Consider the following 27,110-nt stretch of genomic DNA (forward strand, 5'->3'; position numbering starts at 1 on the left):
TCTAGGGACCTGTAAATGGGAAAAACATGATTAAGGGCCCCCCAAAATACCCTTCTAGTAGAGAAAATGAAGTGCCCCTCAGAAAGCCTGATGCCTCCATGGGTCAACACCATCAGTATCAGTCTGCAAGAGGGCAGCTCCATCCATCAGTCCATCCATCCATTTTCCTCCGCTTATCCGGGGCCGGGTTGCGGGGGAAGCTCCACCTCCCAAATTACTGGCACTGACCTTTAACTGAAACAGTTCAACAATACGGGGAGCTGCCAAGACAGGAGCAGATGATATAAGACTTTACACATTTTCAAAAGCCCTTGACACTAAGGGAACCAGTCAAACTTGACCTTTTGAATTCAACAGGTTAGTATGAAGTGCAACTTTTATGGGAAAATGACTGCAAAACCCACTGTAATGTAATGGCAGCACAGTTAAGGAAAAAAGTAGTCACAGGTCTGGCTTTTTTGATACAATTGACTTTCCTGTCTAATGGTTTGGCAAGGCTTGCTCACTAACACTCAAAGGGATGCCAAACTAGAATTTGATTGTTTTTCAGTGTTGTGTTCCAACATATATTTAATTTCTGACACCAGCTGAGCCTGTTCTTCTTGAGAAACCTGTTAAAATATCCGACTCTGGTTCCGCACCTTTCATATCAATGTCATTGTCTATACGAGATGAGTTTGAGGAGGAGTGTAAGGCATAACTGGGTGGACAAGTTCAAATCAGATCTGTTATAGACCACAGTATGGGCATGAAAACCTGACCTGAAAAGGAGAACCCACCACTGTTGTGAGTGCTAGAACCTGATCATCTTGAATGAAAAAGCTTGCAGGCTCAGTGATCATACACATGCTTAATTTTCAAGATTTTTTTTTGCCATTTTACCATCCTCATATTCCATTTACTATTATTATTTTTTATTATTATAACCTTTATTTAACCAGATAAAAACCCATTGAGATCAGGATCTTTTTCACAAGGGTGACCTGGTCAAGAGGTCAAGCAGCACACCTCATAAAAACAATTACAGGGAGGTGACAGTAGAAGTTAAAACATACAGATTTCAAGGTGCAAAAGTTTTTTTTACAATAAAAAGTGCGGGAACTGTAACAAACAATAATTTAATATAATTTAACAATACAATAATTTTACAATAATTTAAATGAAAGCTCATGATCAAGAATACAACCCAAGTACTTGTAATTTAAAACCAGTTCTATAAGTTTTTCTTCTGATGTAACAATATTTGGAGTGTTCAGTGGTGGCACCCTTGAACAAGAGAAAACCATGAGCTTGGTTTTGTCTGTGTTTAAAACCACTTTAAGATTAAAGTTATGTACTTACTTGATTCCTATGGTCTATGTCTAGTACCATCAGGTTGAATGCACTTATTGTAAGTCGCTCTGGACAAAAGCGTCTGCTAAATGACATGTAATGTAATGTAATGTAAAAGATTATATAAACGAGACTGAATAACATTAAAAGCAGCTTGTAAAAACTCAAAAGCCTGAGTGAGGTTGAGCAGCAATAAATAATCATGTTGTCTGCATAAAAATAATGCATTGCATTTGACAAGTTGTTACAGAGATTGTTAATATAAATTGAAAATAAAATGGGTCCTAGCACTGAACCTTGTGGTACCCCCTTGGTAATGTCCAGAAAAGAAGAGGTGGTCCCAGTCACCTGAACACATTGTGTTCTGTTTGAAAGGTAGTTGGCAAACCAGGCAGCTGCATAATTAGATAGGCCAATGTGATGTAGGGCTTGTATCAGCAGGCTGTGATCTACTTTGTCCAATGCTTTACACAAATCAATAAAAAGAGTAACACAATATTTTTTTTTTTGCTGTTCAGAGCCTCGATTAAGTCATTTAAGACCTTCAGCTAGGATCCTCTCAAACAATTTAGCTAAAATACACAATTTAGAAAATAAAAAATTAAATCAGCTTCATCCTTTAGAAATATAAAAACAGGAATACTTCTAATCTTGTCTTTTCTTTTCTGTGCTTAGATGTAAATGAATGTGACAAAAAACCCTGTGACCAGGAGTGCGCCAACATCTACAGCTCATATCAGTGCTACTGTCGCCAAGGCTACTTCCTGAAAGAGGACGGACACACCTGTGAAGGTAATTTTTTGCTGTTGTTTCTTAACTAAAGTTACTAGGTAAAGACCGGAAGAGCTGTTGGAGACCAAAACAAACCTAAAAGGAAAGTGAACAGTATTGGAGTTACATTAGCCAGTTGGTCAGATACATGTGAATTAAATATGTTAAGTTAATATTAGTACAAGATGGTGCTCTGGGTGCATTGGCTGTATATGCAGAGGTTAGTGACAACATCCTGCAAATAATGTGCCAGAGGTATTTCATGTATTTTTAATCTGCTGTAAAGTTTAGCTGCTAACTGGCAAAAAAGTACTGTCAAACAGGACAGTTTAGAAGACACTAATAATCACATAAATATCAATATATAGGGGCTTTAAATTATGGTAACTTTTTCTCTGAACCAGTGGATGAAACCAGGCAAGAGAATCATTATCAACCAGCATTGTTAACCAAATCAGGACTAGGTTTTCCATATTGATTTGCAATAACAGTGAAATGCCACTTGCGCCTGATCAAAATCCCACACCCTTTCTTGGCAAGACCCGTGAAGGTTAGGCATTCACCCTGAGTGTCTTGGGTCACACAAATCAGTATGAGGACCTTGTGCAGGCTTGGACACCTGACCAATCATTGCTTGAATGTTGTTTCTGTTTGCAGGTTGCATCGGATTTGTTTTAATTTCAAATCTTGAGAAAGCAGTGAAATAGTTTTGACTCACACAGTCAAAACACAGACACATAGGCATATGGAACACACACACACACACACACATACACACACACACACACACATTCTTGTCCTTCTGTCTTTGTGAGGACTCTGTATTCATCAAATGCATTGCCTAGACCTTAACCTTAACCATCACAACTAAATGCCTAACCCAAACCCTAACCACCTACCCTTATAACCTGAACCTTAAAATCAAGTCTTAACCCTCAAATAGGCCTTTAAAGAAAAAATTTCCTCAGTTTGCTGGTTAAAGCTAGCCTGGGTATACCCATACTGCCTTGCGCGCTCGAATTTCATTTCGAACCATCAGGCAGTCTGGCAACCAGGGAGGTTTCTTAGCCCTGTTTTAGGGATCCAATCACAGAACGGGGAGGGACGGCAAGACGATGACGCGTACTACTCCAACATGGCTGCAGCAGACGCGAAACTCTCTTTAGCTCTAGATAGTGTTTTAAATAGTTTAGAGTGAAAGTTGATTTTAAAATAAGAACGTTTGACTTTACACTCCTGTTTCAACACGAAAAAGGATGTTTTAGCCTTGCTTCCGACAGGATTGGGAAAAGTCTAATCTACCAACTAGCGCCGCTACTAGCGCCGCTACTAGCCCCGATATTCGCGCAGCTACTAGCCCCGCTACTAGCCCCGCTACGAGCCGGCAGCAGCTTGTTTATTGCCCATAAAATCAGTGGATGTGTGTGGCTGAATGACATGAGGGGGAATGAGGCGTGAAAATAAATAATCTTGCAGAAAGCAAGAACTGGAGAAGCAAAGCAGCAAGCAACACTCTCTCACAGACACACACACAACAAACATCAATTTCTGTCGCTCTACATACGTCATCTGGTATAACTGATACGATTGGCTAAGAGCTACCTACAGGCGCTTTTGATAGACAGAAATGAACGGCTGGTTTCCGGACTAATCTCATTTGTGATTAGTCTGGTGTTAGCCAGGCTAGGTTAAAGCCATGGTCCTCGTTATGTAGGAAGTACGAGAAGACACAAACACGCATTCTTGTACTTCTATCTCTTTGAGGACACATCATTAATGTAATGAATTTGTAGCCCCTGACCCTAACCTAAACCTGAAACAGAAACCGAGTCCTAACCTTCTAACATTTTAGGGCCTTTGAAGAAGTGAGGTCCACCTGAAATGTCCTCACATCACAAATATGTCCTCACTCAGTTAGTTAACAACTAATTCTGGTCCTCACTATGATTGGAGTACAAGTACACACACACACACACACACACACACACACAGATAAAGAGACTGTATTATAACTATTGTTTGATCTTACTTCTGGATTCCATACAGGGTTCTAATCAGACTGAGATGTGTGTTTATTTTAACAGATATTGACGAGTGCTCCCAGAGCATCGGGAACCTTTGTACCTTCAAGTGTGTGAACGTTGCTGGCAGCTACCAGTGTGCTTGTCCTGCTCATGGATACACCATGTCCCCCAATGGCCGCACCTGCAGAGGTGAGTCCTCAGTAAACAGTGTTGTGCTCTGGCTCTAACCACAGCAAATAAAGGAAGTGCACATGTTTGAGAGAGGTTGAATTAGATCAACAAATTTACCAAAACATTAATTTTATCAAATGAGACTGGCAGGAGTGCATACTGCCCACCGACCTCAGGATGGGACATGTCTCAAAGGGTGAAGACTGTGGCCAACTGCCTTCCATTCTTTGATGGACAACAGCTCCAACCAATCAGGAACGAGCAACTAGAAACACAGAAAGACACAAAACACAAGGGAATACACAACACACACAAGACCTGGCAGAGGCCCTAGGGCCATCATAACAGATATATCCCTCAAATGTTTTTAAACGCACATAACACACATTATTAAATGGAAATGATTGTTTCAATCTCTGAAACACACCGTTTTCTCACAGCTTAATACTTTGTGTTATTTTTTTAAATGTGTTCTTGGCATTTGAAATTTTATGATGTCAGGTGAAAATATTCTTAAAGGAAGTTGTGATTACCATGATTTTATATATTTCTCCACACATTTGAAACAGCAATCAGACAGAAGAGAGATGCTTTCAGATGCTGTGTTAAAAAAAATTTAATTGGTCCTAACCAAATTAAAATTGAAGTATAGGTTGATAGTATGTCATTTAATCACTAACTCTGAAATTGTCTTGTCTATAAAACAGAAAAGGAACTTGTTAGAAAGTTCAGGGAGTAGATGCTAGAGTTACTAACAAATTTCAGCCACTTATGTTTCTTGTGTGTAAAAATGATGATGATGATGATGATGATGATGATGATGATAACTGATCAAACTGCTAAACACTTAGTGTGGTTGTTCCTTTCTTTGTTGTATTTCAGACATTGACGAATGCAAAACTAGCACCCACAACTGTTCATATCGACAGACCTGCTTTAACCTCCAGGGAGGCTTCAGATGTCTCTCCTTTGACTGTCCTCACAACTACAAGAAGGTGTCAGACACGTGAGTCACATTTTCTCTCAGCAAATGTTTACACTAATAATGTCCTTTTTTATTCAAGTTAAACCTTTGCAAAGCATTTTCTATGCCTGTCTCGGTAAACAGAACATATTAGGGCCCTTCTTAAATGGAAAATGGACCTGCACTTATATAGCATACTGGTGGCAGAGGCTACCCGAAACGGTGCCACCTGCCACCATTGGGAATTCATTCACACACCGATGAACGCAGCATCGGGAGCAATTTGGGGTTCGGTATCTTCCTCAAGGATACTTCGACATGGAGGCTGCCATGGTCAGGGATCAAACCACCAACCTTCCGATCAGTAGGCGACCGATTTACCAACTGAGCCACAGCCGCCTCTTACTGTATTACATTCAAGGTTCATTTGTAGTCATTCTTCAACATGGGATTGTGCCATGAAATGCAAGTTGTGGTCCCTCTGTTATCAATTAGAAGAAAAAACGTACAGTCTTAAAGTCTGAGGAAAGAAGCTGCTCTGTCGTCTGATATACAACATTACAGGATCATTCAACTTTATTTTGCCATTGTTGTGGAAATTTTCCTTTGCTGCTGGTGAAGAATGAAATAGAGACTTCTGCCGGCCGACAAATGTTTTATTTCTTTGCAAAGAAAGGTCAATCAACACGCGAGCGGTCAAAATGGAGAAAGACCCCGAATGAAGGAAGGCCAGCCCAATTTATAGCTGGAGAATGCCCACTAGGGTGTGGGGCATCTCACGATATACAACATAAAGAGGACCTTGCTAGGTGTGAGAACTTCGTCTGGACATCCCATTTGAAATACAAAGGGGACCTTTTCAGGTGTAAAATCTCATCTGCATATCAAATTTGAGACACAAAAGGGGACAAAGTATCGGCAGGAAAGGGGGAAGGGAGTCTTGCATTTCAAATGGGCTGAGACGAAAATCACTATTACACCATGTATACAGATACTAGGAATTTGAATTGGTCTTCACCATGCAGGCTACACACAGTAAAACAGAAAGACAAAAAACAAAGACAATGACACAATACAAGGACAAACAGTAGCATTATGAGCAATAAATGAATAGGAATGGAGATAGTGCAGTGTTAAATAAAATTAAAGTGCAATGCAGTGCAAGTTTAAGAGTTATTTAGGAGGGCTATTGCTTGGGGGGGAAAACTGTGGAGGTGGAGTGATGTTTTGGACATAGTAGCCCTGTACAGCTGTCCAGAGGGGAGAAGATTAAACAGACTATTGGCAGGATGAGAGGGGTCGGCCGCAATCTTCACAGCTCAGTTAATGGTCCTGGAGCTGTGGAGGTCCATGATGGGGGGCAGGGGGCAGCCCATGATCCGCTCTGCTGTCCGGACGACTCTTTGTAGCCTGGCCTTTGGCGGGCTGACGCAGAGGCAAACCAGACCGCGAGGGAGGATGTTAGCACACTTTCAATGACCGCTCTGTTGTAGAATTGTATCATGATGAGGGACTGACTTGTAGTCCTTTCAGGCGGGGGAGGAAAAACAGGCGCTGCTGGCCTTTCTTCATTAGTTGGGAGATGTCATTGTCCCATTTGAGTGTGTTGGTGATGGTTGTGCCCAGGAACTTAAAGTGCTCTACCACAGTAACGGATGATTTGTTAATGACCAGAGGAGATTGAGATGGGGCTTTTTGCGGAAGTCCACTATCATCTCCACTAGGGGTGGGCGATATGGCCCTAAAAGAATATCACGATATTGCAGGCTATTTTGCGATAACGATATTCTTGACGATATTAGGAACGCTTAAAAAGATATAGAAAATAGGATTTTCTTTTAGTCTGTTTAAATAATTAAAAATGTAAAATCTAGTGCAAATCTCAACAGTTGCCAAATACAACATTTTTTACTCTTGACTCTTGAGTATGAGCAAATAATAAAAATAACCATTTAGGGGTTCCGGGGGCATATTTTAATGAAATTTTGTCAAGGAGAATAAAGGTTCTTGTATGTTTTATTTAAGGCATCTTATTTTGACAGTCTTCTTGTAAATTCTGTGGTGGATTCTCTTAACACACCATGCTCTTATTTTGAAAGCTGCATGTGTTTAGCTACAGGGAGTAAGTAGCTTTTGGTCATTTCTTTCTTTCTCTCTCTTTCTTGACTCATTTTCAGACGCTGCGAGCGAATCAGCTGTCCCAGTAACTCTTTAGACTGTCAGAACTCCCCTGACCGCATCACGTACTACCAGCTCAGCTTCCAGACCAACATCATCATTCCTGCCCAGATCTTCAGAATCGGGCCTTCCCCTGTCTATCCTGGTGACCACATCATGATGAGCATCATCAAAGGCAACAAGGAGGGCTACTTCAGTACTAGAAAGCTGAACAGCTTCACAGGCGTCGTCTACCTGCAAAGACAAGTCCGTGAACCCAAAGACTTCCTGATAGATGTGGAGATGAAGCTGCTGAGGCAGGGGACATCTACTTCGTTCCTCGCCAGGATCTATGTCTTTTTAACATCCAGTACAATGTAAAAGAGAAACAGAGAGAGGGACTGGAAACTTCTTAAGGTGCTAAACTTTTATATGTACAGACTCTTTGTGTAACGCCTCCCGACAATCAAGCATTATTCAAAAATCTTGTAAAATGTTGCCAAAGACCTACTTTCTTGTCTTGTCTTCAGCAGGTCACAACCTTTGCTTCTTCAAATTTTTATGACCATCATATTTCCTGAGAAACCTTGTATTTGTATTTAAAGTATTTTTTCAGCCTTTGGTTTATACCATAGATTGTATGTAAAGATAGATGGCCTGACAGCTCCTCATAATTCATTTATCAATTATCCTCAACCGCTTATCCGCACTCGGGTTGTGAGGGGCCGGAGCCGATCCCAGCTGACAGAGGTGAGGTTCACCCTGGACAGGTCTCCAGACTAACTACGCTCTCATTCACACCTACGGGCAATTCAGAGTCACCAATTAAACCTACATTTTTGGACTGTGGGAGGAAGAGACCCGAAGAGAACCCAAGCTGACACGGGGAGAACATGTCCACATAGTCGAGCCTCCAGCTGGAGTCAAACCCGCGACCCTCTTGCTCTGAGGCAAGAGTGCTAACCACTACAGCCAAAATACTCCAGCCAGCCCAAGACCTGAACTCAGCTTCCTCATGTTAGTAGATATGGAGTTAGGCCACGTTCAGACTGCAGGCGAGTCTGATTCAAATCAGATTCCTACTCAAATCCGATTTTTAGGGCTGATTTTTTAGCAAGTGTCCAAATCGGACACTTGCTAAGTGTGTCTGTTCAGACTGGGCCACATTATCGACTGATCTGACAGGTTGCTGTAGTAACGGCGTCAGAGCGTCTGACGTCATATAATTGCGACAGCGACAACAACAACAACAACAAACATGATGGAGGCAGGTCACCTCAGTATATTGGCCTTATCACTGTCCAGTAGAGGTGCAGAACATCTCAGACGCACCAGGGGAGAAACCGGGCGGATGGACGCCCCCGTCGGGCCGCATGAGTCGGGCACGGCTGCTGGTGGACACCTCGTAGAGTGACGTCACGGACAGTCAAAACCGATCTGAGTGTTTGGAGCGGTTCAGACTGAGACGCATCTGTCCAAATGAGATCTGAAACTACCTCCCGAAGGTGGCTTCGATCTGGTCTGCAAAAATTGGATTTCATGTGATTTGTGACTGTTCAGACTTCAAAAGAGCCATCCAGTTCCAATCTGGATGGGCTGAAAATCGTATTTCGGCTGGCAGTCTGAACAAGGCCTTAAATTTGTGCCAAAATGTTCAAACAACACTTCTTCAAATTAAAAAAAAAAAAATTAATCAAAATATCAAATACAAAATAAAAAATAAATAAATAAAGTCAAAGACAAAATTCAAAACTTGCAATCAAATTATTTGTGTAATTGCAAAAGAAATCTGTCTTTAAGTCATTGAATGACTGTTTTTTTCTGCTGGTTTTGCTTTTGCAATTCTGTCTTTGTGTTATGCAATGCCAGCCTTTTTGTTTGCCTTTGTTGTTTTAATGCAAAAGTAAGACTCGACTGTACTAGTGGATATGTAATTTTAGCTTTCACCTCATAAACGTTTAGCATAGCGAGCTAATTGACCGTTCGCAAAAGCTCCGCCCCCTTAGTTACTGTTGCTATATACATCAAGCTCCCAGGACTGTCAGCAGCTATGGCGCAGACGGGCGATGTTTGTGTTAGCGATTCTTTTTGGAGTAATACCAAGACTGCCCATTCACAAAATGCTACAAATAACGTATTTGATATTTTGATGATTTTTCTTTTTTAATTTGAAGAAGTGTTGTTTGAACATTTTGGCACAAATCTAACTCCATAATTGGACAGGTCATGAGCCAAACTAAAAACTCGAACTACACGTCAAATACATTTTTTCAAAAGATAATGTATGTCATTCTAGGTAGTTTATATCATGCTGATTTATGTTTAAATGCTTATTTTTATGGTATGTTTGGTTTTGAATAGTTATTTGATGCTATACAAATGGGAAGTTATGTCATGATTGAAGGCTCGCATTGAGCTCTGATTGGTGTTTTTTCGGGAGGAACGTGATATCTCGGCTTACTGTTTGTTGCAGGGAGTGTCATCTCAATACGTCCTTTGTTGACATGTTAACCTTAACTCCCCAAGGCAGAGTAAATATCTCAAAATTATTGTTTTGATGATAATGACATTTCCAAGCGCACTTAAAGGCAGCTTCATTCACTTCATAGCAGAAAAAAAAAAGATGGCGGGACCGTGCCTTGTGCTGGAGCTTGTGGTTTGTTTGTTTTTTTACAGTCATAGTCTTTTCGAACTTTTATGTACCAAAGTAGTTTCACCCTGTCTTGTGGCAGCAGTGAGAGGCAGAGATACTGTGCTCCCTCACCGACATGCTGGTTATGATTGGGCTTCACAGTGTGATGTCAGTGTTGGGACAACGAAGCCTCGTGAAGCATTTGCTTTATTTACGGAGCCGAAGAGATGGCGTTCTTTGTTCAACAAAGGGCTGAAAACACACTCAATCACCATTGCTGAAGCCTTTTTTTTAAGCCAAGACCGCCATCTAGTGGGGTAAAAAAATAAAGCAAATGCTTCACAAGGCTTCGTTGTCCCAACACTAGATGTCAGGCTGCGTTTTTCATAACGTTTTTTTTTCCTGACATTCCCTGTGGCATCAACCAAATACAATACCCCCAATCAAATGAATGGGAATACTGCCACTAGTGAAGGGACAATGAAGTTTCGTGAACCATTTGCTTTATTTACGGAGCCCACTAGATGGTGCTCTTCACACAAAGGGCTGGAAACACACTCAATTGCCATTGCTGAAGCCTTTTTTTTTAAGCAAAGACCGCCATCTAGTGGGCTCAAAAAATAAAACAAATGCTTCACAAAGCTTCGTTATCACTTCACTAACTGCCACTTTCAGTGTGAACACAGCCTTATACAGTCTATGGTTCTTACAGTAACGAGGTGCTGCATATGTCTGCATTGGTTTTCTGTTCATTGCTATATATCTTTAAGAATTAGTCTTTAATGAATAACTCAGAAATGAAACATTTCCATAGAGATATTAAAGTCTGAAGATATGATAAGACATATTTGCAGCAACCGAAATTAAAGGCACTTGTCAGCCACAATTGAATACATCAACAGAAATAATAAATGACCGTGAAGTATATTTTTTTCTTTCCATTCAGGTGGTAAAAAAAGTGTTTTATTTTACCTTTAATTTTTTTAGACTGACCCATAGTAGCAGTCAGAGCCAACAGTGAGGAGGCAGGGGCATGGGCATAATTTACAATTACTTACAAAGTCCATAAATCATACAAATCCCAACAGCATATACAAGACCAGCTGCCATGACCAGTAGGCCACAGCGCCCACAGTATATATATATATATATATATATATATATATATTTATAATACCCACCTTTGGGTGCTCTCGGGTGACCTATTTTACATATAATAATACCATATTAAAACGCAGTTAAACATAAATGTACATGACAAAAATTATAAATTAAACCGTTTAAAGTTAATACATCAAAACACCACAAAAAACTAGCAAAAATTACCATACCATATATTCTCCATCTCTGCAGTGGCTCTCGTGGCTGTGACAAAAAGTCATATGACATGAACAGTTATTTCTGTTTTCCCTATAAAGGGTGTTAAAACGTCTACATTTTGCCAACTTCAAGTCTAGTTTTAACACTGCAAAAAAGGTAAATTAAAGCTGCAAGCAGCGATGAACTGCCCCGAGCAGAGTACACTGCAAATTATTTGTTTCTTACAAAGATAAAAAAAAACTTTAGATTTAAAGGTGTTACATAATTTATCTTGTTTTAAGAGTTAATTTTTTATTTTAAGCGTTCAACATGCTTATTTCTAGATTTAATCATCTTAATTTAAGAAATCTTGTCAAGTGAAATTATCTGTCCATGCAGCAAGATCATTTCCCTCAGATTTAGTGTTTTATCTTGTTTTTAGACACACCTTTTTTGCAGTGTGTGTATGTATATAAACACTCACACGTCTAGTTTTGAGTTTTCCTAGCTAGACTAGCTTTCGATTCCAAATCTCCTGAGATATTCCTTTGGTGTCCAGCCTCTTGCACCTGGCTCCTTGCTGCATCCTGACAAAATCATATTAATAAATGCTCATTATTACTTATTAGTAATGTTGGTTGGCTAATTTAGACTTAGTAGGCTGTTACATCTTCATTGTGAGGCTCAAAATAAGGTTTGTTCCAACATTATTTCTCTTTTTTTGTCCAACAATGGCTCTTTTGTTAGTAAAAGTTGCCGACCCCCGTCCTAGACTATACTAACTTTTGGAACTCTCCCAGAATGATTAAGAGGTGTGTAAGTATCTTAATCACACCCCGGAAGTTGGAGACAGAAGAGCACAGGTACATGACACCAAGTTTGTTAGTTACTCTAACCCTAAAAAATGATTGATCGAGATGCGGAATAGTCTCTCTGAGCTTTTAATCATTCCATAGTCTCACAAACCCAGACGTATCAGTGCTGGAGAATGGCTACATCTTCTTTTATCACAGAATGGGGAAAAAATGCTCTGACATGTTTGCATTTCTATAAACCAATCTCAATGTGGCAACTGTGCCGCTGCAAAGTAGATGGAGAATTCTGTCTGGAATAGGTGGCCAATGGTCGGCTTATCTCAACAATCTATATCAGATTGATGCAGAAAGTACACCTGGTCGGACTAATTGTGCAGTTATTTTCCTGTGCAAATTTATTAGCTTGCCTTACTGTGCAAATATGCTTTGGAAATTAAGAAGTTTGAAGACATGTTACAGAGACTGGACATTATTATTACACAGTTGATAGAATCAATTAAAATGGTAAGTAATGATAATTTACAGCACATGGAATATAAATGGAATGTTACTGTTTATCATTTTATTAAGTGTCATTATTATTCCTATTCATTTTAAATCCCTGTGTATTTTGCAGGAATTATTCATTCTGCCTTTACTCATTCACCGAACATGTACAGTGTCAGCTGCCACATGACATTTGTATCTACAAACCAATCAATAAAATACGATCAAACTGTTGTCATTTGGTCAATAATAGTAAGGGTAAAATTCAGAGTGTCAGGGTCACATAATTCTTTTTGTCAATGCTGTTACAGTTTCCATAGTGTGTGAACAGTGAGCAAACATCCCCATCTACTGGTGAAAGCATCAACAGACCAAGACTCACCACAAAGACAAAACAAGTTTATTTTTATAGCACTTTTGGACCCAGGACAGGTCACCAGACTATCACAGGACTGACACATAGAACCACAACCACTCAAGCTTATATTCACAAATATGGGAAAATAACCTAAGCTGCATGTCTTTGGAGTGCGAGGAAGCCATAAACCGGAGTGAACCCACCCTGCCATGGGAAGAAAATGCAAACTACACAGAGAAGAGCCCCAAGCTGGTTTAAAAACCTAAAACCATCTTGCTGTGAGGCAAGAGGGTGTGTAGAACCTGATAATGTAATAACCCCGATAATGTAATAAAAATCTGCACTTGAGTCCATTGAAAATGTAATAAAAACTTATAATGTAATAACTTCCCAATAATGTAATAAAGTGCATTTCCCAATAATGTAATACACAATTTTTTTTTACCAATAATGTAATAAAGTATAACATTAATGGGAGGTTATTACATTATCAGGTTAGCCTTCATTTCACAAGTCCTGATCATGTAATAATTCCCCAATATTGTAATAATTTAACAGCAGACCACCCATTACTTGGGTTCAAGTGGTGATACTGTGTAGACAACTCTAGCTCAAGAGCTCTAGCGCCACCAACAGGTCAAAGTTGAATGTTTATTAACTTTTGACCCAATCATCCGTTTTTCACAAACGAGGTATCCATGACACACGAATGCATTCAACAGCTTCTTGAAATCTAAAGGTGCTTGGTGTTATACTTAAATTATTATTGGGAAATGCACTTTATCACATTATCAGGAATTTATTACAGGTTACAGGTTCTACAGGGTGCACCTATCTATCAATAACAAGGTCATTCAAATTGCTTTAAGTGAGTCAGGAAGGCATTAAGAAATGATATCAATGTTAAAGTCTGTTGTATGTGTAGTATAAATGTACTACCTCCTGGAGTGAGACGAGTGAATTAAAGATCAAGTTGAAGTTCCTTTTAGTTTTCTTTAGTATCAATCATCAGAATACACTGCCTAGGTACAGCGGAGGAGAACTTTGTCAATTTCAAGGCTGCTGAAAAAAGGTGTCCTGAGTCCAATGGAGCCCTCAGTTCTCTCTGGCTTTTTGTGTAAGATCATTTTATTTGAATGTTCCAGCCCATACGCAACGCATGGGCACGTCTTCCCGGTCACGAGCACGCTGCTAATTCTACTTTTTAACCTTAAAAGGATACAATCTATACTTGCTTATCTTCAAAAAATTCCAATGTCTTTACTGTCTGACAACTCCCAGATATTAATGTTCATTATTCTGGTTTGAACCAGTTGGTACCTGCAGACTCAAATTATACCATTTGTAGCATTAAAATATACTACATATCAATAGTCATTTATTTTACTCTGTGTAGCAACATTTTAAGTAAAATGTTATTTTGAAAATAAAGTGCTACACAAAGACATTTGTGTTGAGCACTCCTACACAAAAAGTGTGTGCTTCACTCACAAGCCGTTACTGTTCATTTGTTAACATATATCTCGGTTAGAAGAGACAAATAACTTCAGCAATGTGTTTAAGTTAGACAATAACACATAAAAACCCAGTGTAAATTGACCGTAAAGGCAATACAATTATTTATAACATGAGCAATAATCTTTTGGCCTGGTTCTTAGGTCATCATATAAATAAACAGGACTGTGATACTGTGTCAATGTGATCAGTGTTTCTGCAAAATAGAGCATTGCTGCCAGTGAATCTCCCCTGAATAAAAAAGGTAATTGGTGACTTAAAGGGACGAATCAACATAGTACCTTACACATAAATGTAATATTTGCCATTTTAAACGTGCTTTTGCAGTTTCATTATGTTTACACTACAAAACATGGTTAAGCATTGTAAAAGATGTAGGGTCCCCCATCAACAGACTCATTTGCAAAATGTGTATTTGTCTGCAACCTCTCAATTCTGAACCAATTGGAGCAACGAAGTGTGCAACATACAACTGAGTAATATGCAAATTGTGGCAGTATATATCTGTTTTCAAGAAGGACAAATATGGCGATATGGTCGCAAACTTTCTCAGTTACAGCTACACAGAACACTAAAATGTGTTTCTGAAAACATTTGAGGAGAGAAAAAGGCAACACAGCTATAGAATCTTGATTCATATTTGATCAGCGCTGCCTAGTTTGACAGTTTAGTTAGTTTTGTGAGTTGGCCGGACGTCATTCATTCTGTCAAACTTACATTATATGAGATAAACAGTAGTGATTTGGCCCATGGGGCTATACTTGGAGCAGGACCTCATGGCTTCAAGACATGCTGTTATTCAGGTAGCTGAGGCAAGGTGTGTGGGATTTATAGACAAATATATAGTCTGCATAAACAGTGGACAGAAGCTTGACCCAGTGGTAATGTTTAAATGCAGAACAGTAAAGGGTCAAGAATAGACCCTTGCGGAACGCCGCAGGTGATACTTGCATGTCGAGAAGAGACATTCCTAACCGGTACAGAGAAGGTTCTTTCACTCAGGGAAGATTTAAACCAGTCAAGAGCAGTCATGCTGACCTAGTTTTCTAGTCAATCTATAATATTCCATGATCAAGAGTATCACCACAGCAGAGTGGTTGTATGCAAAATCAAGTTATCCACAATTCGAATATTTCTTTCCATTTTATGCAGATGACATTCTAATATATTTGTCTATAAATCCAACACACCTTGCGTCAGCAACCTCAATAACACCGTGTCTTGAAACTATAAGGTTGTGGATGTCAAGTAACATATTAATGTTTAATAATAACAAAACTGAAGTGGACCTTAAACAGACAGAGACTGTCCACATCAAAATTTAGTTTCCTTGGGTTTGCAGTGCACCCATGAGGCAAGAAATCAAGTCAGTGATATTTTATTCTGACCTGATCTTCTCAAAACATTTTGGTAAGATCACCAAATACAGCCATCAGTCAAATTAGAAGTTTGGCTGAGATTAGATCATTTCCTTTGTTCAGTGATGCACAGACTGAGATTAATGCTTTTTCTCCAGCCACTTAGATTCAATTCATTATTTAAAGGACTGCCCCAGAAATCAATCAAATGCCAACTGCTTGTACAAAACTAAGCAGCTGAAGTATGTGCACATTTCCCCTATTCTGGCCTCATTGTACTGCTGCTGTTCAGAATTGATTTTAAAATTGTATTGCTGGTCTTTAAATCACTAAACAGCCTTGCCCCTTTTGTCTTCCCATTGTTGAACTTCTCACCCCTTATACCCTGCTTGGACTGTCAGATCTGCAGAACCAGCTGCTGGACTCAGTACCTTGGGTAAGGCTTGAGACAGAGGGTGGTAAGGCTTTTGACATAAGGACTTCACAATTGTGGAATAACCAATGTAAATCAGACCAGACCAGACCAGTTGCCTCAGTGTCCTCTTTCTAAATTGGTATACAGCTTAATTCTTTTTGAAGTTTGCTTTATTCTAGATTTCTTATCTGTTGCATTGAAACTTTTTCACTTGTTTTGTTTTGTATATTTTCTTTTTTTGTATCTTTGAAGTACTTTGTAAACTCATTTCTAAATTAAATGTATAATAATTATAATAATAATAATAATTATTATTATTATATATAATAATAATAATAATTATTATATATAATTATTATTATTATTATATATCTAACTCTAATAATTATTATTATTATTATTATTTACCAATGTCAAACAAGGCTGTGTCCATAAATGCTTGGATTAACATTTTAGAATGAGTGTAATAATCTGACGCACAGTCTCTCCCTGTATTTATTATTTTCAATCATGCCATCTTATGGTTGAGAAAATTATTATCCAGCATAAGTTGTACATACAGCTTGTGAGCTACAGGGAATGAGTCATGATTTAATATCCTTTCATTCAACGCATGTGTATTGTTGGATAGTATAAACCGTGCAACAAAATGTGCTGTTATTGCAGTTTTTCTCCATTGCTTTGGCTCATTCCTTGAAACAGAAATAACATTCTCAAAATAACATGGATGAACCTCCAAACCATTTGGCAATTGTTCACAACAGAATTGAATTTCTCATTCAAATTGCAAATGTCTCACTTCATCTTTGCAAATGATTTAGTACAGGTAGCCTACAGTTAGCACAGTTAGTCTACATTTAGCACAATTTCCAAGTGAACAGATCTTGTTGATCTAAACTGATTGTTGAGTCTCAGTCTACTGGTTGTTTTCTCCAAAACATGTCAGCATCATTTAATTGTATGAGTTATCACATGCACAGTTATCTGTTCAGTTGTCAAAATGAGTCAAGAACCCAATACGACGATTACCATATGAATCTCTTGGAACATTTGATAAATTGATTACAGTTTTTCTCAGTCTCTTTGGTGTATTTCTCACATCACTATTTACATTTTCACAACAGTTAATGTATTTCTCAAAACAATTAGAACAAACTGAAAAACCTAGTTGATAACCTGTAAAAGCGTGTCACTTGCTCAAAATGGAGTCATAGCTCATTCCTCAAAAGCAAGTATTCATGTCAATGAAAGTGTCAGTGACATCAAGATGAAAAGTCCTGACACCATGTTTATGAACAAGATAGTCAAATGTCTCTGTCATGTTTTCATTATGACACTTTACTCTGGAGATGTTTTCAATGCAAAAAAATCTGATCTTGGTGACGCTACCTGAAAATGCTCCAGACAGAACTTTATACTATTTACACAGCCATTAGAAAACTACAGTAAAGTTACACATTACTGAATTTAGTGAGGTAACTGAGTACAAGACACTGAATATGTAGGTTTCACATTTTTATTGCATATGCTTTTTGCAATTCTAATTAGTTCACAGCATGGTGCAAAAGGAAAAAAACACCCTTATTTACCTTACTTACAACAAAGCAGAGCAGAGCTGTGACCGTACAGTGTCACAGTATTGTAGAAATGGTCCACACTATGTCCTGCTGGTTCATATATGTTGTAAAGTGTTTTCTGGGTTTATGGGATTCAGCTCTGAGTGATTGTAGAGAAGTGGCTTATCATTGGTTCAACTAATGCTTCACACAGCCTTCTCATCAGTGAAAGCTGAGGTTCACCTGAGAGAAATTGTTCAATTTAGTAGACAGTAAAAAATAAAGATTTATAAAATTTGCTTAACAGATTTTGACTAGTTCAACATTTTTGTATGTAATGACTCAAGCAATGAAATGAGGACTATTAGTTTTATATGGAATGACTATTCAGCATTTACAAGTATGTTTATTTTTTGACTGACATGACATAAGCAAATGATAATGTTATAAAACAGCAGAGTGTATGAAAGCACTTGATGACTGTCCAAAAGCATTTGTAATGTGTTGTAAGGAATGAGAAACTGTTACTATGATGAGCACAAATTACTAAATGTAGTGGAGGTTGAACTAACTGTTGTGCAAATGTTAATAGTGATGTGAGAAATGCACCAACGCGACTGAGAAGAACTGTAATTGACAGTCAGGTAAAAATAGAACTTGACTAACAAAGGAGGAGTTTCACACATCTCAGATGACCAATCAAACAATATGTTTAGTTACCTGACAGGTGCTGTCTATGATTGTGAATGCTGCCAAACATGTATGTATAGAGCTTAACCAGGACCAGTACAGTTTCTGAACATGAGTCACATGACCAAGTAAATGAACAAGGGCAACTGCCTGCTCGAGGGAGAGGAAGAAGAGAAGGAGGAGTAAGGATGTGTAGGTGTAGTCTAGTTTTTTGCAGTGGGTATACTGTCTATACTCGTTCTCACCCGTCCCAGAACAACACATCTTACAACAACCATCTTGAAGCAACACCTCATAGGCACCATCACAACCTTGTGTCTGATGCTGCATCCTAACATGTTGATAACATACCCAGTCTGTCAGAATGCTCTCAACAAGCTGTATACTAGAGGATATGCATTAGTGAATGTGATTCAGATTCAGATGTTTTTTAGTTCAAGAATAAAAAACATCTGAATCTGAATCACATTCACTAATGCATAGCTTACAGTATACATCTTTTCCAGTGGGTATACAGCTTATACCTGTGTATCACGTAGACTACACCACTGCTCTGTTCGCATACAGGTACTTTTGTAGCAGCTAACCAACGGAGTCCGAATGTGACAACATGCCAACGCAGCAAGCAGTGTTGCCAACTTAGCGACTTTGCGTCTATATTTGGCGACTATTCAGACCCTCTAGAGACTCTTTTTCAAAAAAGCGACTAGCAACAAATCTAGTGACTTTTTTGGTGTTATTGGAGACTTTTGGAGACTCATTCCTACTCTTCTTAACGAGTAGCAGGGGCCGTCCCAAACCACTCACAAGCGGCCCAGACTCCTGCAGCAGTCTCTCCCAGCTGCAGTCAGAGCAGGAAATGTTAACCCCTCAGTGTCCAGTCTGCGCGGTGTCATGTGCGGAGTTGCCGCCTCATCAGTATCAGATCAGCGTCAACTAGTTAGTAGCAACTAGTACATACCCGAGGTAGGTACTTTCTGAGCCGCTAACCGGTGAAGTTGGGCGGATCTTGGGCAGATTCTCTCTCCCAAACCACACCCATAGCGGCTCACTAGAGGGGAAAATACCTAATGGCAACCCGCCTATGAATGTGGGTAACAAAAACAGAGCTCTGGAGGTTTTACCCTCTGTTGGTAAGCAGCAGACAGGGGCGGAGTGACCAATAGCAAATTCTGTCTAAGTCCAGAACAGCCATCCAGTCTGTTGACTTTGTGGTTCATCAGAAAAAAAATCTTTATTTTTCATTATCTGTGTTAACTTGTATGTCATGTGGGATATCTTCCTGATTTAGTCAGATATTTCAGGTTATTTTTGGCTAAATACATTGGAGTTAGTGTGAGAACTTAAAAGGGAGAGGCCCAACAATCGATCCCTGGGGAACGCCGCATCATTTATAGTTGCTTTTTTGTTACAAATGAACATAGAGTATGCTCTTTAAATTGGGAATGTGCCAGAAAATTCAACCAGAAACAATCTGGAGTGCAGCAGGATCATTAACATGAACTATAACAGGTTACTTCTCTGCTGTTTAGTGACAGTTGTGATGATCCCCTCCCTCTCTGTGTGTTATGGCATTCTGGATTTCTCTTCCTGTGTAGGAGGAGCCACAGGACATGCCACTCCTCCAGTCTGCAGAGGCTGGAGGAGGCTGGAGAAGCACACCTAACTCCAGTCTCAATCACTGAGGTGATATAGAGGAGCTGAGGCCTCAGCTCTCTCTCTCTCTTCTCCTCCACAGCCACCACCTTGGTTTGTTTAGTTGGTCTGATTATGTTGGTTTTGTTTAGTTGGTTGGTTACTTTGGCTTATACACCTGCATTTCACCACATTGCATGCATGCACACACCTCACCACTGATATACTGACTCACATAATTAAGTTTCTTTGTGTTGCTTTCGGTTAATTAAATCAACATGATTTTATTATAACTTGAATACATGTGTGGTCTCCTTGTTTTGTCATGCTCTATGAGCCGGTTCATGACACAGTAAAGACCACATTACATTCTGTTTCCATATATTTTTTTATGTAGAGTTTAGGAGAAGAATCTCTATAACTATTTCATAGTATAATGTGTGATACATTTATACAAAAAACCACAATGCATTAGTGGTTATCAAGCACTTTAATTTGCAGATTATATAATTCTAACAAGACTCTGTTAGAGTTGAAAGCTCACTCAAGCGCACACAGCAAAGCGTATGAAACATATTATACTTCCAAACAACATGTTTACAGAAAAAATGAATAAACATCTGAAAATATGGCAGTTATATCACACTTCAAACCATGTAGCCTATGTGTTTAAAGAAGAACTATAAAGTGTAAATGATAATTTAAAAAAAAACAATCTGTTGATCTTTACAAATCAAGACTCAATAGTTTAACGATGGCGTAGCTGTCAGTGCTGAATAGAAAATGTTTAAATCTGAAAGAGGAGTTTGACATTATCTAGCAAAGCACTTCCTATAATGTGATGCGTTTCTTTTACGACTTCATGCCAATGTTGAAGTTGTTGATCAGTGGAGTCTGATAGAAGCAGAAGGTTCTCCAACGCTTTCATACATCACTGTATGAAGGTACAGTCATCCTCATCATTCAGGACCTGTGGAAAACAAACAGAACACACCTGAGATTCTGAGATAAAACTGAAAAAAGTAAATGACCTTTGTTACCGCCACCACTTAGATTCAATATAATACAATCAGTGCTATTTACTCCAGCTGTAAAAAGTCACAAGCTTTTAATAATGACAGTTTTGATACGCATTGTCTTCCCTCTGTGTTTGGTTCCCTGATAGGACAAAAAAAGGAGTGAACTTTAGTTTTCACAGTAAAAATCCAGGTTTCTTAAAATTACATCTGTGAATGTTCTCACCTTTAGTTATTATATGCATTTTTTGACCACCACAACAGCCGTTATGAGAGCTGCTAAACCCACAAGCACAATGATGATCCACCACCAAGGAGAGAGAGTGGGATGCAAGGTGTCGATACCTTCAGCCACACCCTCTGAATCTAAATTACAATAAAAACATTAGAAACATTTTGGCTGCAGCTCTCTGTTCTATTCAAAAACCCTGTAGCTAAAAGAGAATCGACATGAATATCTACATCCACAGCTACAGAGAGAGAGAGAGAGAGAGAGAGATGTTGTTGAATATGATAAGAAATGACAAAACAACACGAACGATGATAAAATACCTCATGTTCACCATCTGAAATGAGTAAAAAATATTATAATGTTCAAATATAAAAACCATCAAATTAGACTAAACTTGCCTGTTGAAAACAGCAGCGTTTTCTCACTCCTGTAATCTGTCACGTTGCACTTCAGAGACTCATAGAACTTTGACTTCTGACTAGGATGAGGAGTTGGAAATGTCACACTGGCTGAACAGGAACCTGTTGTTGTCTCTGTGTCATTGTTGTTACCATCAAACAACCAGTGAACTGTGTGTTCACATATATGTATATCATATCTAAATACATAGCAGGTCAAGGTAGTTTGATTACCATTCTGCTTTTCATAGACTGGTGAAGATGGAGATATTGTGAGAGAAAAGAGAGAGAAGAGTGAAATTAACTTCATCACTGAAATCATGATTAATATAATATCTCGTTCGATTTGAAAACATTATGATGTAAATACTCACTGAAAATAACAGACAGAACAACCAGAGCATCTCCACCTTGATGTTGTCCTGCTCTGTTGAACTGTCTGTAGCTGTAAAGACCAGCATCCGTATATGTGACGTCCTTTATAACCAGAGAACAGTCTGCTGTCACACTCAGTCTGTTGGATGTATCTTCAGCTATCTCACTTTCATCAATCTGACCGAGACTAATCAGCTCTGCTGATCTTCCTCTTTTAGGACTGTGAAGCCAAGAAGTTTGGTCACATGGCTTTCATAGTTATAGTTAGATGTGAGTATTATCTGAAAAACAGCGGACTTCCTTTAACAAGAATTCACTCAACACACTTTGTTCAAAGCAGAGGGAGAAGAGAGAGAGAGAGCGAGAGAGAGAAAGAGAGGGAGAGAGAGAGAGGAGAGGGAGAGAGAGGGGGGAGAGAGAGAGGAGAGGGAGAGAGAGACGGGGAGAGAGAGAGGGAGAGAGAGACAGAGAGAGAGAGAGAGGGAGAGAGAGGGAGACAGGGAGAGAGAGGGAGAGAGAGACAGAGAGAGAGAGAGAGGAGAGGGAGAGAGAGAGAGAGAGAGAGGGAGAAAGAGAGTGTAGAAAGAGAGAGAGGAGAGGGAGAGAGAGAGAGAGAGAAAGAGAGGGAGAGAGAGGGAGAGAGAGAGAGAGTTGAGGGAGAGAGAGAGAGGGAGAGAGAGAGAGAGAGAGGGAGAAAGAGAGTGTAGAAAGAGAGAGAGGAGAGGGAGAGAGAGAGAGGGAGAGAGGGAGAGAGAGAGAGAGAGAGAGAGAGAGAGAGAGAGAGAGAGAGAGGGAGAGAGGGGGGGAGAGGGAGAGAGAGAGGGAGAGAGAGAGAGAGAGAGGAGAGGGAGAGAGAGAGGGAGAGAGAGAGAGAGGGAGAGAGGGGGAGAGAGGGAGAGAGAGAGAGAGAGAGAGAGAGGGAGAAAGAGAGTGTAGAAAGAGAGAGAGGAGAGGAGAGAGAGAGAGAGAGAGAGTGAGAGGGGGGGGAGAGGGAGAGAGAGAGAGAGAGAGAGAGAGAGAGAGAGAGAGGGGGGGGAGAGAGAGGGAGAGAGAGAGAGAGAGAGAGAGAGAGAGAGAGGGAGAGAGAGAGAGGGAGAGAGAGAGAGAGAGAGAGAGAGAGAGGGAGAGAGGGGGAGAGAGGGGGGGAGGGAGAGAGAGAGAGAGAGAGAGAGGGGGAGAGAGAGAGAGAGAGAGGTGATAGAGGTAGAGAAACATATTTCCAAAAATTTGAATCCGTCAAAAAAGGTTTTTTTAAATGGTCAGATGAGGAAAAACTGCCACTCCTCCTCGGGGAAGAGTCACAGAGCTGTAGATTAGCAGCAGTCTATGTTTCTGCCTGTCACACACTGAGAGACAGAGAGAGACACACAGCTGTTGGTTGTTTTGTTTTTATTTTTTATTTCCTCTTTTTTGCTGGGACGGTTAGATTGTATGAATGATCAATTGATTGTAATTCAATTATTGTAAATATTGCTTTCTTTTATTGTTATTAGTTTTTCTTTTCTTTTAAAATGGTAGAATTATAATAATTTATTGTAAATATTGCTTTCCTTTACTGTTATCTTTTTTTTTTCCTGATGCGTGCTTTGGCAATATGTACAGTGTTACGTCATGCCAATAAAGCCAATTGAATTGAAAAAAAAAACCATTTAAATAGAGAGAGAGAGAGAGGAGAGGGAGAGAGAGACACACACAGCTGATGTTTGTTTTGTTTTTATTTTTTTCTTTGTCTTTCTTCTTATTTGTGGGACGGTTAGATTTATATGAATGATAGATTGATTGTAATTCAAGGGCTGTAAATATTGCTTACTTTTATTGTTATTAGTTTTTCTTTTCTTAATTCCTTTTAAATGAATGATAGAATTATAATAATTTATTGTAAATATTGCTTTCTTTTATTGTTATTCGTTTTTTCTTAATTCCTTTGAAATTAATGATAGAATTATAATTAATTTATTGTAAACATTGCTTTCCTTACTGTTATCTTTTTTTTTTAAACTCCTGACGCTTGCTTTGGCAATATGTGCAGTGTTACGTCATGCCAATAAAGCCAATTGAATTGAATTGAATTGAATTGAATTGAATTGAATTGAATTGAATTGAATTGAATTGAGACAGAGAGAGAGAGAGAGAGAGGGAGACACCATCAATGATAAAATACATCATGTTTACCATCTGAAATGAGTAAAAATATTATGATCTTCAAATATAAAAATGATCAAATTAGACTAAACTTGCCTGTTGAAAACAGCAGCGTTTCTCCACGCCTGTAATCTGTCACGTTGCACTTCAGAGACTCGTAGAACTTTGACTTCTGACTCAGATAACGAGTTGGAAATGTCACACTGGCTGAACAGTAACCTGTTGTTGTCTCCACGTCATTAAAGTTACCAACAAACAACCACTGAACTGTGTGCTCATATCCACCATATGTAAACACAAAGCAGTTCAAGATAGTTTGATCACCGTTCTGCTTTTCATAGACTGGTGAAGATGGAGATATTGTGAGAGAAAAGAGAGAGAAGAGTGAAATTAACGTCATCACTGAAATCATGATTAATATAATATCTCGTTATAGTTTGATTTCAAAGCATTATGATGTAAATACTCACTGAAAATAACAGACAGAACAACCAGAGCATCTCCACCTTGTTGTTGTCCTGCTCTGTTGAACTGTCTGCAGCTGTAATGACCAACATCCTTATATGTGACGTCCTTTATAACCAGAGAACAGTCTGCTGTCACACTCAGTCTGTTGGATATATCTTCAGCTATCTCACTTTCATCAATCTGACCGAGACTAATCAGCTCTGCTGTTTGATCTCCTTCAGAACCAGTGTAAAACCAAGAAGTTTGGGTACATTGGTTCTGATTTTTTATCACATTGTCACAAGGCAAAGTGACCTCATCTTCAAATCTGGCCATGATGTAGGATGGATTTTGCTCAGTTCCTGTTGAAGATGAGAGAAAATATCAAAAATGATCCGTGACAAGGATATAGCTTTCATAGATTTAGTTCAGGGATGGGCAACTGGAGGCCCGGGGGCAGCATAAGGCCCACACCCTCACTTGACAACTACATGCTGTGACAGTTTAGGTGCAGGTGAATGTGTGTGTGTGTGTGTGTGTGTGTTGGGGGGAGGGGACCTGGTCTCACAGGTGGCTATTTCACGGATGTGAAATAGCCACGGATTCGCTTAACTCAAAATCCATGAAATAGCCACGGAATCACTCAAATTTCCGTGAAACTGACACGGATTTCGCTACAATGCAAGCTAAAGACAGTCATATCCTGTGGCTATTCCATGGATATTTTTTCCTATTGGTTTGTTCCAAGTCACGTGACTTTCAAGGTCTAACCTTACTCAAACCTTTTGTATTCCTATTTATACTGTTATATGCATTTGAGCATGAAATATGTTAAGTTACTGCACTGTAAACATATTTAAAATTGCAGTTTCATCATATCTGGTCAAGTGTACGGTCCTATATGTGGCCCTGTGGTAGTGTCCATGAAAAATTGTGGCCCCCTCCAGCATTTAAGTTGCCCACCCCTGCTTTACTTAGATCTGAAAAAGGGCCGACTTCCTTTCACAAGAATTCACTCAACACACTTTGATCAAAACAAACTTAGCTTTCTCAGTTTCTTGTGATCAAACTTGTGTTTTGTTTCCTTACCTGCAAACTGCAGCATCACAAAGAAAATCGTCCATCTCAGTTCAACCATTTTGTCTCCTCCGTCTCCGTCTATCTCCTGTCTCACTACCTCAACTGTCTCTGACCCACTGATGTGGGTCTTTAAGAGAGATGCAGTTTTAATTTCCTGTTATGAGCGAAGTATTACTTAATATTTTTGACTTGAACCTTTACTTCCCTTTATTGAAACAGATCAGCTTGTCATCTCTCTGAGTTTCATGTTGGTATCTAAACAGTCAAAAAGCCACATGTGGATCAGTGTGCAGATAAAAAACATGATGTGCTTTCTGGTCAGATTTCAGACCCACAGGTGATGTTGAGGAATCTGTTGCTCTTTCTAATGAACAAGTCATGAAAGTTCTTTGTTCCGCAAAGCAGTGTTATTTTCTCACAACGAAACCAGAAGTGTTTTGGTGAAAATAGGCATGTTTCCACTGAGTACTTCCTGTGTACTTTTTGGAAAGCGTGTTTTGGCTCCGCCCACTAGTTAGTTCCCCTTGACCTCTGTTAACCAAATATGAAAACACACCTCACCACTGATATACTGACTCACATAATTAAGTTTCTTTGTGTTGCTTTCGGTTAATTAAATCAACATGATTTTATTATAACTTTACTTTTTTTATGTAGAGTTTAGGAAAGAATCTTTAATACTATTTCATAGTATAATGTGTGATACATTTATACAAAAAAACACAATACATTAGTGGTTATCAAGCACTTTAATTTGCAGATTATATAATTCTATCAAGACTCTGTTAGAGTTGAAAGCTCACTCAAGCGCACACAGCAAAGCGTATGTAACATATTATACTTCCAAACAACATGTTTACAGAAAAAATTAATAAACATCTGAAAATATGGCAGTTATATCACACTTCAAACCATGTAGCCTATGTGTTTAAAGAAGAACTATAAAGTGTAAATGATAATAATAAAAAAACAATCAGTTGATCTTTACAAATCAAGACTCAGTAGTTTAACGATGGCGTAGCTGTCAGTGCTGAATAGAAAATGTTTAAATCTGAAAGAGGAGTTTGACATTATCTAGCAAAGCACTTCCTATAATGTGATGCGTTTCTTTTACGACTTCATGCCGATGTTGAAGTTGTTGATCAGTGGAGTCTGATAAAAGCAGAAGGTTCTCCAACACTTTCATACGTCACTGTATGAAGGTACAGTCATCCTCATCATTCAGGACCTGTGGAAAACAAA

At 39.0% G+C, this 27,110-nt stretch overlaps 2 protein-coding genes across 3 annotated transcripts in view; one reads left to right on the forward strand and one right to left on the reverse strand.

The window, feature by feature from the left end:
• The window catches only part of fbln2 (fibulin 2), a 48,369-nt gene extending 37,213 nt beyond the window's left edge, over window positions 1-11,156 (forward strand). Inside the window, exons 9-12 of the mRNA XM_059330290.1 lie at window positions 2,008-2,124; window positions 4,188-4,316; window positions 5,181-5,304; window positions 7,440-11,156. Of these exons, the coding sequence (XP_059186273.1) occupies window positions 2,008-2,124; window positions 4,188-4,316; window positions 5,181-5,304; window positions 7,440-7,800 (731 nt within the window). The 3' untranslated portion in view covers window positions 7,801-11,156. The remainder of the gene's footprint in view (window positions 1-2,007; window positions 2,125-4,187; window positions 4,317-5,180; window positions 5,305-7,439) is intronic.
• A 9,479-nt stretch (window positions 11,157-20,635) lies between these two features.
• On the reverse strand, window positions 20,636-25,946 carry LOC131968778 (uncharacterized). Of its 2 annotated transcripts, XM_059329801.1 has the most exons (5): window positions 25,878-25,946; window positions 24,812-25,150; window positions 21,825-22,076; window positions 21,421-21,560; window positions 20,636-21,148 (listed from the first exon to the last, which is right to left on the reverse strand). In XM_059329801.1, the coding sequence occupies exons 1-4, from the start codon at window positions 25,924-25,926 to the stop codon at window positions 21,430-21,432; spliced, it is 771 nt and encodes a 256-aa protein (XP_059185784.1). In that variant the 5' UTR covers window positions 25,927-25,946; the 3' UTR covers window positions 20,636-21,148; window positions 21,421-21,429. The 2 variants fall into 2 exon arrangements, with proteins under 2 accessions (XP_059185784.1, XP_059185786.1); XM_059329803.1 differs by lacking the exons at window positions 20,636-21,148; window positions 21,421-21,560; window positions 21,825-22,076 and adding an exon at window positions 24,333-24,683.
• Between the last annotated feature and the right edge of the window lie 1,164 nt (window positions 25,947-27,110).

This window comes from Centropristis striata, chromosome 3 (genome assembly GCF_030273125.1).
Source record: "Centropristis striata isolate RG_2023a ecotype Rhode Island chromosome 3, C.striata_1.0, whole genome shotgun sequence".
Lineage (NCBI taxonomy): Eukaryota > Metazoa > Chordata > Actinopteri > Perciformes > Serranidae > Centropristis > Centropristis striata.